The 13,020-nt window shown below is 43.0% G+C and overlaps 1 protein-coding gene across 1 annotated transcript in view; it reads left to right on the top strand.

Moving 5' to 3' along the window:
- Positions 1–2,305: 2,305 nt before the first annotated feature.
- The window catches only part of LOC117271592 (BMP/retinoic acid-inducible neural-specific protein 3-like), a 38,872-nt gene continuing 28,157 nt past the window's right edge, over positions 2,306–13,020 (top strand). The window contains exons 1-3 of the mRNA XM_033649872.2: positions 2,306–2,499; positions 2,645–2,933; positions 11,749–11,951. Of these exons, the coding sequence (XP_033505763.1) occupies positions 2,677–2,933; positions 11,749–11,951 (460 nt within the window). The 5' untranslated portion in view covers positions 2,306–2,499; positions 2,645–2,676. The remainder of the gene's footprint in view (positions 2,500–2,644; positions 2,934–11,748; positions 11,952–13,020) is intronic.

Below are 13,020 nucleotides of genomic sequence, written 5' to 3'. Positions count from 1 at the left end.
CCACCACCGCGTCAAGCCCTTTCACATCATCTTTCTTCCTGGAAAATTCTGAGTTTCCCCGCCCTTTTCTCATCCGCCACGAGAGGTTGATTCAGCGGGACGGTCGGGGCGCAAATGATCAAAATCGGCTGCGTTCGTCCTAAAGCTCAGCAGGCGGCTGAGGAGCGGAGGGAAGAGGAACGGGGGAGGGAATGAGTCAAACGAGAGATGACAGAGAATTCAAATAGAGAGGAGAAGCAAAGATGCCGAAAGAAAAGGAGAGACTGCTGGTTTCGGGGTGGTGGAAGGGAAGTGAGGGATGTCAGGGTGGGAAACTAGGATAGAGAGAGGAAAGCAAGGCAGGAAGAGAGGAACGGAGGGGGGCTGGAACTTTTCAATTACAGCACACACAGACAACAAAGACCCAGATTTCAAGAGACTATAACAGTCTGCAGCCCGGAGGGAAAAGCTCATTTAGCCTCCTTCATTTCTCCTATCCTTTCTCCACACAAATTACAAGTTAGAATATTTAATGCGTTCCTTTTGTTGCACAAGCAAAACGCAGACTTCTGTATCATTACAGATGTCCCGAGTTCAGCTACCTGGGGAGGCAGATCCTCCTGTTGGAAGATTACAAGGAAAAACTAACCACCCCCCCTGCTTTAAATTTCAAAGTGTTTCAGGTGATTGAGGCCGGTCAGCAGCTCAGACAGTGACTACAGCTATTTAGGCTTTGAAGATGAGATCCCTGGTTATTGAACTGACTGTCTTAATTTGTGCTTGAAAAAAAAAAGGAGAAAAAACAAGACGTCCCCTGGCATCCTGGGGGGAGCTTGCCAAATAACATTAAAGCAAAAGGGAATCAATGGAAGCAGGCTATTGATTCAACCCCATCATGGATAACAGACACTCTCCTCGTAGCCCATTTAACACAGGGAGGCCTTTGTCAATCCGGTTTTCAGTGTGAATGACAAGCATAATGACAAGATGTCTAGAAAGAGTGAGACAAAAGACTCTCCTGGCAAACATAAACTATAATTGCCCCAACATCAAATAACTTTTGGCTGAGGAATTTAGCTTCTTTAACGTTGTTGTATAGTCCCTGAAGAGCAGACACAGGAGTCTAATTAGAGATTCATCTGCTGTACCTGTCGACCCCCAAACACACACACACACACACACACACACACACAGATCTACATACCAGCTACCTCCTTCACCTTAATTTGAAGGCTTGTGGCAGCTAACTTCCCTCTAACGTCATTCAGCTCTCTCACGTCTGAGAGATTTGTCGACTGCGCGTCAAGTAGTTGTGATGTTGCTGCGAGGAAAGGCAGGTGGGGAAAAAATAATCCACATCAGCATCTGTTCCTACACCTGTCTCGCCCATCACTGTCTGAGAAACACCATTAGCGATGTGAATCCGCACTAAAAAGGTTTGGAGCGTTCGGAGTTTACAAGTTGCAGGTTAAACGTTTCTTTCTGTGTAATTATGAATTTCCTTTTACACTCAGGTTTCTTCTTTTTTTTCGAAATGCAAATTATAATGCGTGGAGATGGCAAAATGACGATGCACTCTTGAACTTGAATCATCCAAGAAACCCGTTTCCTGATAATGGCCTGTAATTATTCTCACTGGTAAATCCAGCATGTCACCATAGGAAAGGTGGACCATTTAGTCATGCAAAGCTGCAGGCTCTGAAGCAGTGGCACAGGACAATAAAGGCAGAAAAAAAAACAACACTGGGGGATAATTAGCCTATTATCAAGCTCATTTGAACACTTTTAATGTGGCACGTTCACACAGAGAGGAACACGCTGTGATGGCAAATAATGAGGATGAATTATAGGAAGGTGTAATGGTGGTGGTGAGCGATGGAGGAGGCAGATGGACTACTATCATCATCATCATCACCTCAGAACTTGAATACACTCTGACTGTATGTTCACCCTCATCATGATGCACTTGCTCGCCCTCTTGCTTTCTCACTTGTAAAAAAAAAAAACCTGGGGAAGAAAAAGCTCTCTGTGTGGAAGCAGGCGCTCATTCATCCAGCAGCTCACTCTGCAGCGGAGGAGGAAGAGGAGGAGGAGGAGGAGGAGGGGGGGACCAGCTCACACGCAACGTTTAGCAAGAATTTAGCAGCAACTTTAAGGATCATACGGTGCGTAAAAGGGATTTCTGCACAGGATGGAGAAATTTTGCATTCTGGAAATATGTGTGACCGCGCGGACGGGATGAACTCCTCTGTGCTCGTGCCTCCTCCACTGCTGCTGCTGCTGCTGCTGCTGCAACTTCGGGAGCGGATGGATGGTGCACGGATGCGGGAGGATCGTCTCCAGAAATAAAGTTGAGCGAGAGCCGAAATCAAGTTGGAGTAGCCCTTCAAAGAAAGCACTCATCACGACTTAATGAATTTGGCCGGATCACTCAGCTGGAGAGGTTTTATTCGCAGCTCTCGCAAGACAGAGTTCACTTATTGCTGAGAGCGCATCGTTTGATCTCTATTGCAAAATCAGGTAAGTGTTTACAAAAAATATTGGCACTGTTTTACTCTTTCATATTGGGTTATTTTGTGCGCGTCCTGCGCTCCAAAATATGCGCGACGCACTACTTTCTCCATCCATTAAAATGTGTGAAACTGTTCTGTCCTCTCATCCACAGTCCGGAGAGAATGAGGTGTCGCTGGGTGAAGCATGAGCTGTCAGAGAATCAGTCATAAGCGGCTGTCTCTGCTATGGGAGGGGGCGGCTCTCAGCCTCTGGCTCTGCTGCTGCTGCTGCTGGACCTCCGGGGCCGCTGGAGCCGCATCCACCGCCGGACAAGGCGACGGCGCCCCGGGCACCCTGGGCTGGCTGCTGTCCGATAAAGGGCCCTTCCACCAGTCACTGGAGTTCACGGAGGCTGCGGAGAGGTACCAGCAGGGCTTCACCACCAGATACAAGATCTACAGGTGAGGCAGATAGAGAGCTTTCTCTCTCTGTGTGTGCGCTCTATGTATTTATGTTTCTTTCAGGTGTTTCGAGCTGCGAGTGTTTTTGCAGGTTTTCATTTCACCCAACATGCCACCGGATAATTTCACTGATGAGCACTTTGAGCCGGAGAGGAACTAATCAGTGAAAGCAGCTGCTGTAGTGTTTGGATTGAAAACCTGCGCACTCTCAGGATTGCCCTCACAGGTATCAACACCTGCACCGAATTAGTTGCAGGCTGATGAGCAAATCTGAAGAATCACTGTAGCGATGCAGAGCGCGCCCTTTGCTCCTGCCTTTAAGTATTCGGACTGAAAAAAATCTGACTTTCTGCTTCAGGGTTTGACATTTGATTATCAGGCAGGAGTTAATTCCCTGACACCGTGTGAACAGTTCCATGCTTTCAGTGACTTCCTGCAGTGTCCCTGAGCTGCACTTTGCTGCTGCCTTTGTCTAAATGTTCCTCACCAGCATTCTTAAGAGGCAGTGAACTGTATCTTTGCTTTTGTGCAGCTGTTAGTAATCTATTATGTAGACGGATGCATCACTGTCTGTGGTTAAATTACACACACATGCAATAAGATGGGTCTGAATTAGATATATTATTACATACATGTTTTTCTTTCAGATGGCTTTGTTGATATTTTGTAGTCTAATACAGTTTTTAGGGTGTATATACGTTTAAATGTTGTTGTTTTTTTAGATCTTGCTGAGAAAAGGACATTATATGGTTATTATCTCTGCCAGCTGTTCCTGTGGAACAAGGCCCTCCTGTGGCCTTGAGGGAATCATGTGTTTGGCCGTGTGTGTCTGTCTGTCCGCAGCTAGAGCTGCAAACTACTGGAGCTATCTGCCTAATATTTTGCGTGCACTTGTATGACTGTGTGCTCAGGAATCTCTTGAGTTTGCAGTGATTAAAGTCGTCATTAAAGAAGTATTTCACTGCTGGAAAGATGGCCTTTTAATAATAAAACTGGGATGTCTATGCAGAAGACAGACGCAAATACTTTTGCAATTGGTGCTACGTGACCAGAGAAAAGGACGCTTTTGCTCAAGAGGGAGAAAACATAGGCTACACCTATCAGAATGCACTGCGCTATACTACACTGATAAATGCACCTGCTGGTGGGTGATGTAATGCGAACATGTCGGTCTGAAACAATGGTGGCCAGCTGGTAAGACACAATCTCGAATTACAGTTTAACAGTAGTCTCAAATATGTTTCTGAAATCATTTTAGGTGAGAAAAAGGCAACACAGTAACAGAGTCTTAGTTCAAATTTGATCATACCGTTTGATCTCAGTTTTTTCAGCCTCTGTTTTCAGGAAACAGTATGGTGCCCACTTCCTGCTCCCAAACTCTTGCTATTACAGCTGAAAATTAAACACCATAGGCGAGAAAAGGCAATGCAGTAACACACAATCTTGATATATATTCCATCAGCACTAGTTTTACCGTTTGATTGGATTTCGGTCTGAGTTTGGGATCTTTTAAGATATTTTTGGGGGCTTTTCTTCCTTTATTTGATACGACAGCTATAGCGTAAAAGAGTGAGAAAGAGGGGGGATGACATGCATTAAGGTACCGTCGCACCACTGCATCAAGGACATAGCCTTTTGTACTTGTGGCGCCTGCTATACCAGGTGAGCTAATTGGTGTCCCATGCAGACTTGTCTCTTGATCTGCTTCTATACTCTTTGTGTCCACGTTAGCGGCATCGGTGGCGGGCAATACAAACATGCAGAGGTGCAGCCTGTAGTTCCAGCAACATCCTCAAGAGACAACAAAGCTCTGCTGGAGGATGTAAAAAAAATTATGCTGAAAACTGGCAAAGTATCCCTTTAACTGCTGACTCTAGGCTTGGGCAGTATCTATTTTTTCATACCTTTCTGAAGTTTCAAGCTCTCTTGGATTTTCATTCTTATAAATAAACAATACAGTCACAAAATATTGAGAAAAGTAACATTCTTACACCTATTTCCTTATTCAACATAGAAATACAACCACTGACCATCTGAATTCATGTTCCTCTCTTTTACCGATCTAAGACGAGCTAACTTATCACAAAACATACTTCACTCAAATGCAACAAAATACAAAATATAACTCACCAAAACAGTCTTAGTTACTCTTGTTATTTGTTTAGTTAGTCCACTATTCCAACAGTCACTACCTCTGGTTTGTTCTCAATAAAACTTTAATTCACCAAGTTAGATAGTTACGACCTCTCCACTGTTGCGAGAAGGCGTCTGCATTTTCGAAAGTATTGTAAATCATACTGTAAGGGTTTCTAAATACTATCCAAGCCTAGCTGACCCGCCACTCCTCTTAACCATCCGGTAGGGGCCGCTAGTTTTGTGAAAATCATCTCGGCTAAAAACTACAAGCCACATTTTGGCCTTCGTCATGCCTCAAAACTGACATCTATTGAAAAGCTTGGTCTCATTTTGAGCTGAAGCGTCTGCAGATTAACTCCATACTCAATATGTTATGATCTACTTAAGTTAGGCTTGATATGAAATTAATAAATCCCTTCTATTTTGTTATCTTCGCCGTCATCCTAACTGTAAGGGAGCCGGGAGGGACAAATCCACCGGGCGTAGCTCTACACTGTCAGCCTGCAATCCAGTTTTGCTTCGTCCTTTGCACAGCATCATACCACACTGTGAATGTTTCAGAGGTGGGGCTTTTGCCTGTCCAGTTGTAGACTTGCAGATTTTGCAGAGTAAGTAGGCTATGTAGTTCAATGAGGGTTTTTTTTTGTCTTTCATTTTGTTTATTGTTGTCATTTCCCACTTGTGCTGCAGCCTACAAACAAAGTTAATATCCTTAAGATTCCAGTCATGAACAACTTGGATCAAAGATTTGCGGCTGTGTTTAAGATGTTCATCCTCATAATGATACTGTATCTATGTTTCAAACAGAGTGCCTGTTAGCAGGAGAATTTGATCTGCTCTGTGCAACACACTGCAGCTCCGTCAAAAACAGACAAGCATGTATTTTTATTAGTTTCTGGAACGCTTCTGAAATGTGCTGTGCCACGTCTGCTGGAATTACAAGAACTGTCTAGAGTTGCAGCAATCAGCTCAGGTGGTGGAGATCTGTAATCTACTAAGCGCACTATTGTCGTTACATATTTGGGTCTATTATTTTGTTCGTCTTTGTTGATATTTGCAGTTGTTAGGCTGTACATATTTGAGGTTTTCAGGTCTTGCTGTGAAGAAGACATTCTTGTGAAGTCTGTTTATTGGGGCAGTTTTCATTATATTTAGCATTTAGGTGACTTATCAGTGCCTCGAGGCCCAAGTTTCCTCTTTCGAAAAAATATACTTTGTGTGCATCTGTAGGTGCATGAATCAACTGGTCTGTTATCTCCTCTCAGGAATCTTATAGGCTATGGTGTTTATCTCTCAGTGACAGCTGCATTTTTTTTTTCAATAGACCTGCTGCATAAATGTCCCAATAGCCCCCCTCCCTGAATTGAGGCTGCTTCTCTTCCAAACCTCTTCCATATTTAGTGAAAATCATTGAAAGTGACAAAGGATGGGACAGCTCTGATTGTCAAAGGCGGGCCACCGTCTGTACTGGCTGGCTTACAGCTCGAGGGTCTTTTACCCTGAAGCAGTTGATCCTTCAACCTGTAAGGTACCTGCTCGCATTTCGAACCAAAGGCTGTTTTAAAGGTTCAGTGTGTAGGATTAAGGGGGATATGTTGTCAGAAATGGAATACAATATAACAAGCGTGTTTTCTTTGGTGTATAACCACCTGAAAATAAGAACCTTTGTGTTTTTGTTACCTTCAAAAAAGCCGTTTATTAGGCTTGAGCTGTACGCTTGGATGAACACTGAGGACGAGTATCATCCGAGTAAAATGTGTCAATGTCCATACTTGTGATGAAGGAAAATCTTCATTTGGGCAGCTGTGTTCAATCTCTTACTCTTGTGATGGAAAATAATCTGAAGCCTAATTCTGAGATTGTTCTGTAAATAGTTTTCTGATAATTAACCATAAATATAGCAAGTTCTAATCAGCCTATCAATCATAACAACAACTCCTGGTTAGGCGCCCACCCACACTCCCCCGATTGCAGATGCGGATACAAATTATGTAGTTGAGTGAACACATACAGATAATGGTGTACTTGCTCAGTCCTACAATTTACATCTACTACTGCCATGTTGCACAACCATATTTCTATAGTAACCCAAAAAAGACAAACCAATCACTGGCTGTAGACAGGGCCATTCACGTTTTCGCTTCAGCCACTGTAGTTTGCAGCACCTCTGTGATGAGCCAAACAGCGTCGGCAAAACATCAACTTTTAACATGAAAATGCTTCACTCAGTGTGGGTACCCACAAAATGAGGCCTGAAAGAGGCGTACGCCACTTCCCATGCAAAAGTTCTGATCTATAAAAAAAAAAAATAACTTGATGGGTGAAACTTTGACCCATGCTCACGAACATTTTGGAGACAAGTTATTGGCGATGCAGATGGTGAGGTGGAAGCCCGATTGTAGAAGTTGTCGACTACTTTTTGGTGCACGCCATTTTTGGCTTTTGTTTGTGTTTTTAGTATGGATCCTACGCATTTTTTTATAAACAAGGCCCCAGATCAGTTTGTTTTGGCAAGGAGGAGACCTCTATGGATAATTCAGCTCCTGGTTAAAACCTCCTAAATGTCTGGATCTTAATGTATCAGAGGTGAAAAAAAGGGGGAGCATACAGCGCAGGAGCTGAGCTAGCGGTACAACTGTGATGAGCCAAACAGCATCGGAGAAACACTGATTGGCAACGTGAAACTGCTTTAAGGCACATTTATACTCCCTTTACGTGTGTAAATAGATGCACTTTTTCAAATGTTGTAAACGTCACTGCCCTCATAGATACGGCCAATAGATGGTGCTGGAGTTTCTGACAACAACAAATGAGGTGACGGTGGAGAATGTCTTAATAATACACCTGTTAATGGAGACAGCATTGTAGACTCCGTCCACATTGTGACATGGATGAAGAATTATTTTCACTATATTGCCAATTTGTCCCGCTCTGCCATTTTTAAAATCTTCGGCATCTCCTAAAGTCGTATCTCGCTTAAACTATGCTTCACTGCCCCCATGATCTCTGGGGAATGAAATATCATTCATATACATATGAAATGAATGCAGAGTATGGACAGACAGGTCCGTCCGTGTCCATATACATATCTAATGTTAAAGCATAAATGAGCCCTTTTCAGTGTTTTAGCAGTTTTCATCACCCAGTCTGTTTGCACTGGAGAGAAAGAGACCTCTGTGTATAATTCTGCTCCTGGTAACAGGGCTCCTGAACGATGAACACTATATGGAATTCTAACCTGGAGTTCACGCTTGGCACACGTGAGAAGTTTCAGCTGGTTGCAATCTGCAGTTATCATCACTAGATGCCACTAAATCCTGCACACAGCTCCTTTAATAATTAGGGATTAAGGGTTTCAAGCAAGACTCCAAAATTAGACCAGATTTTGGCTGAACAACCACTGCAACAAGATGTCAATTTGTCAGTCAATTTTAATCTGTTCATTTGCCCCTTTTGCCCTATCATATAATGTCTTGTGGAGATGGTATCAGGTAAATAATAAGAAGGCATTTACTCCTAGAAATATGTCCTAAATATAATTTCCACACACCCAGAGTTGCAGATGCTCAGTATTTTTCTACATAGCCTGGAGTCTAAACTCCTATTCTGCCTCTGACCTCTGTAATAACTGAAACACCACCATGAGCGTCACATGGCTGTCACTCATGAAGCAGCAGCATGTGATTAAGCTGTCCATTTGCTCCTCTCATATTGTTTTCAATCATAGTAGATGTTTTTATCACTATTGATTGCTTCCAGTACGTACAGTAAGCCTTCGTATTTGAATTGCTGAGTGCAGTCCTACGGCAAACACCCTTGTGATTGTCATATGTGAATGCTGATGGAATAGCTGTAGGCTAAACCCTGGGCTGGAACCACAACGCCCATCTGTCCACCGGGGACGGACACTGAGCCTGTCCCCTCATTATAATGATTGGCTGTAATGACACACTCCACACTGTCCCGGTTCCCCAATTATTTCGCTGCCGATCATTTTTCTCGTGGCAGTGATTTGATTGCCTCCCAGAAGGAAAAGGAGGTACACAGAGCAGCAGGCAGCACGGTGGGAGAGGTAGACATTAACTGATGCTATGGAGGGAGGCAGGGATAGACAGAGTGAGGAGCAGCGATATCTCCCAGACGGTTTGTGAATAGCTAGAGTTCAGTGAGACTTGTGTCCAAAGGGCACAAGATAACAAATGATGGCAGCTGATGATGTGAGACTATATTTTGGTTTTACGTCTTTCTGTTGCTGTGGGAGTTGCAGCACTGCATTACAATAAGTTCTGTTTTATCTGTGCAGGAGTTATTTAAAGCTGTGACAAGCTTGTTCAGACAACGGTGACAGATAACAAGAGGTTCCCAACCAGGGGGTACGTGGAGGTATTGAGGAGTAGCTCAGCTAATTTGAAAACGAAGGAATTATAATTTGGTTGAAAAGTATATATATCCGCATATGTGTCTGGCTATGACAGGCAGCCCAAGTCAGTTTTAACACCAGAGCACCACTAGTCTTATTTAACGAGGAGCTCTTCAAATTGACATTTGATATTTTGGGAAATTTTCTCATTTGTCTTGCGTTAGATCATTAATTCATAAAGAGAACTGAATAAGCTGAGTGGATTAAAGCCTGATATTAAAACAAGTTATTTAGCAGGGGTTGTTATGAAAGAAATGTATCCCCTGATTTTATACTTGCTCTTTTACAGTGTAAGTCTATAAGAAAAAAGTCTTTTTGGACCCAAAGGCATCATATGATGGAAGTTAAATTAAGGCCAAAACACACCGCCGGTGAGCGGAGTGTCAAAAACTACACCACTGTTATTTTCATTGTATTATGCCACACCTGCAGCTAGACACGCTCGGCGCTCTTAGATGCACCGCCCTGCTGCACTTCACGCCACTGTCGTATTTCCAACCTTACTGCCCCTAGAATTAAATGCATTGTACATACCACAGCTCTTTTTCTCTGCTCCTATGGCAGCTCTACTCTTTTTTGTTTTTAATGAAGATTGGATGAGGAGAGACTTGTTGAGATCGAGAAATATCCTGAGCTTAAACGATTCAATCCCGTCAGTATAAAGGTGGAAGAGGTATAGATCTTTCAGTAACAATCATTTTGTGTGGTTGTCCCTTGACGAGCTGCAGCGCGACGTGTCTGGGGTGCGCTGGGGGCCGCACTTGATGCATGCTAACTGATATTATGTGTGGAGGCGGTGCCAGTGTGTTTTCAGCTTTATGGTTGAAATACATGTGTGAACCCTAAATGGTCTGGCTTGTTCCGGCTGGTTGGCGGTGCTTGGTTTTGGCTCAACTGTTTTCAAAATGGCAGCCGCTGCACAAACTTTCTCATTTTACAGCTAAACAGTGCACTTAAACATTTCATAATAACATTAATATTTGAGGTTAGAAAAAGACAGTGCAGTTTCTGTGCTCTAGGCCCCTGGGGTTTTTGCCAGAGTGCTCTGAACTCCTCAAAAATAACTTCAACTCTAAGTGGCCCATATGATCTTACTTCTTTTACGCTCTTTAAACTACATCTGCTGCTCTCAGTGTCTAATAATGACACGGATGGGTTTACATTTGAGTTGGCGGAAAGCCCTGTGCATCTCACACAGATGGCAGCCAAGCGGTGAATTCTGACATCCTGGGAGCGACTGAGAATGTGGATCTGCATGATACATGGACCTACACTTGTAGCACCTTTCTAGTCTTCCGACCATTCAAGGTGCTTCTTACACTACGAGTCACATTCACCCATTCACACACACATTCATACATTGGTGGCCGAAGCTACCATACAAGGTGCCACCTGCAACTCAGTTTAAACACATTTACACACCAATGAAACAGGCATCGGGAGCAAATTGGGGTTCAGTATCTTGCTCAAGAATACTTCGACATGCATGCTGGAGCTTCCTGAGCCACAGTGTCCCTCAGGAATGTAACACTCCCTCCAGGTTGCTATAAAACCCCCAAATTTTCTGACAAAATAACGAGGACATGACCTCAGTGCCTTAGCTATGGTTAAGAGTGCATCAAAAAGAGTTATCAAGTGAACAGACAATTGAAATGAAAAGATAAAGTGCTGGATAAATGACTAAAATGCTGAGCTTCTGCTCCGAGTCGTAGCAGTACAAAAGCAGATTTGAGTGCACCAAAGCAAACGATGTCAAGCCTCAACAACAACAACAACCCACTTGTATAATGTATCAACGGTGTTAAATAACTTCCAATATCGATCAATGCGAATGAACACATCGTTGCCTTAATAGACTTAATGTGATTCTCAGGGGAAAAATAAAAATCTAACAGTGGATAAAAAAACTGGCCACAACCTGTTTGCCAACACTTATCTTGTACTCCCTCTGGTAAAGAAAAAATACAAGAAGGTAGTTGTTGTCTTATACATAGGCATTTTCAAAGGCATGTTATTAGAGCTCCCCGGGGGAAACATTACAGCTTCACCGCGTGTTAATGATTTATGTGCATGTGTGTGTGGTCAATAGACTGTACAGGATTATATATAATGTTGTGATGTATGTAACACAGACCCACCTCATCCTTTGCTTTCTACACAGCTTGTTAAAAAGCCACCTGGGGCCTCATACACCACTAAAGGCTGAAAACCAAGTGAGCAAATGTCTCTGTGCATGTGTGTGTGTTGTTGTGTCTCCAGGGAGTTTGGTCGATGGAAGGTCAACAGCCTGGCGGTGGAGAAGCGGGACGGTTTTGGTGGCAGCGGCGGTCTGGCTCTGCCCCTCGACCCCGACTTCATGCACACCATCCGCCAGCTGGGGAGGCGGCCAACCCTCCAGACGATTACAGAGAGTCTAATCAAGAAATATGGCACCCACCTCCTCCTCTCTGCCACTCTGGGAGGTACAGTGGAGTACGCAGAGCTTCAAAGCAAGCCTGATTCACACTGTTTTTAATGTGATTTTTTTTATTTTCCTTCAGCACATGGGGCACCGTTTTTACCGTCTGTTGCTTTCTAAACAACAAAGCATATAATAATTTTTCTGGATCAGTGTTTTTTTGGCTCAGGGAAAACATCAAATTGCTCTGGTTTATCGTACAAAAAATAAATTGGAGAAGGCAGTGAAAGGCAGATTTTATATTTATGTTTGGCTTTAAAAATTGCATGTTTCCCTTTACGGAGCTTCAACACTTTTGTGCAGCACTATCATTTGTATTCATCTGTCTTATCTTTCCTTTCTTTAATAAATCAATATTAGAAATTATCCCTTATTAGGCAAGGTGAAAATGTGGGTGTGAGAAGTGTCTGCTTGAAGAAAATATGAGGGAGCTATCCAAATGCAGATTTTGTCAAGAACAGCTATTGGCGATGTACCTTGAAATCCAGGATTATTTTTGATGTTTCGAATCGCTTTTATCATATTCCCACAAATACAGCAACTGGCCAAAAAAAAATCAACAGTAAACATACGGTTTGGCTGTCAGTATCTCAGAACTGAGGACAAAAAACAATTCTTTATAGTTTAAACATTTCATACCAGTGTTCAAAAATCTCTCAGGCAGAAATCCATCATAGGAAAGACAAAGATACAATTGGCTCCTCTGACAGTGGACTCAGCACACAACAGAGAAATTTTTTAATAACTCTTGTGTTCCACCTGAAACAGCTCTTGATACAAGACGTTCAGACTTTGACTGACAGATAGCTGATGCTGTAGGTGGTAAAACTTGATCCACTTGAAGGAGAAGTCTACCGCAAGCAAAAGTTTTGAGCAGTCAGTTCAAGTGTTTGGGGGAATTTGGTATCACTTTATCACTTTTAAGAAAGCTGTTTGCTCAAATGTCTGATATGACCTGTATTAAAGTTTACCTGACAAGAACCTCCAGCAGCCCTGAGAATCATGACTTCTGTCTGCCTGAGACGAAGGCAAAAGTCAGGTGACTGATTTATAAAGCAGTGAAACATCATAGG

The sequence above is a fragment of the Epinephelus lanceolatus genome, chromosome 12 (genome assembly GCF_041903045.1).
Source record: "Epinephelus lanceolatus isolate andai-2023 chromosome 12, ASM4190304v1, whole genome shotgun sequence".
Classification (NCBI taxonomy): domain Eukaryota; kingdom Metazoa; phylum Chordata; class Actinopteri; order Perciformes; family Serranidae; genus Epinephelus; species Epinephelus lanceolatus.
This window is presented reverse-complemented; position numbering and strand designations above follow the sequence as displayed.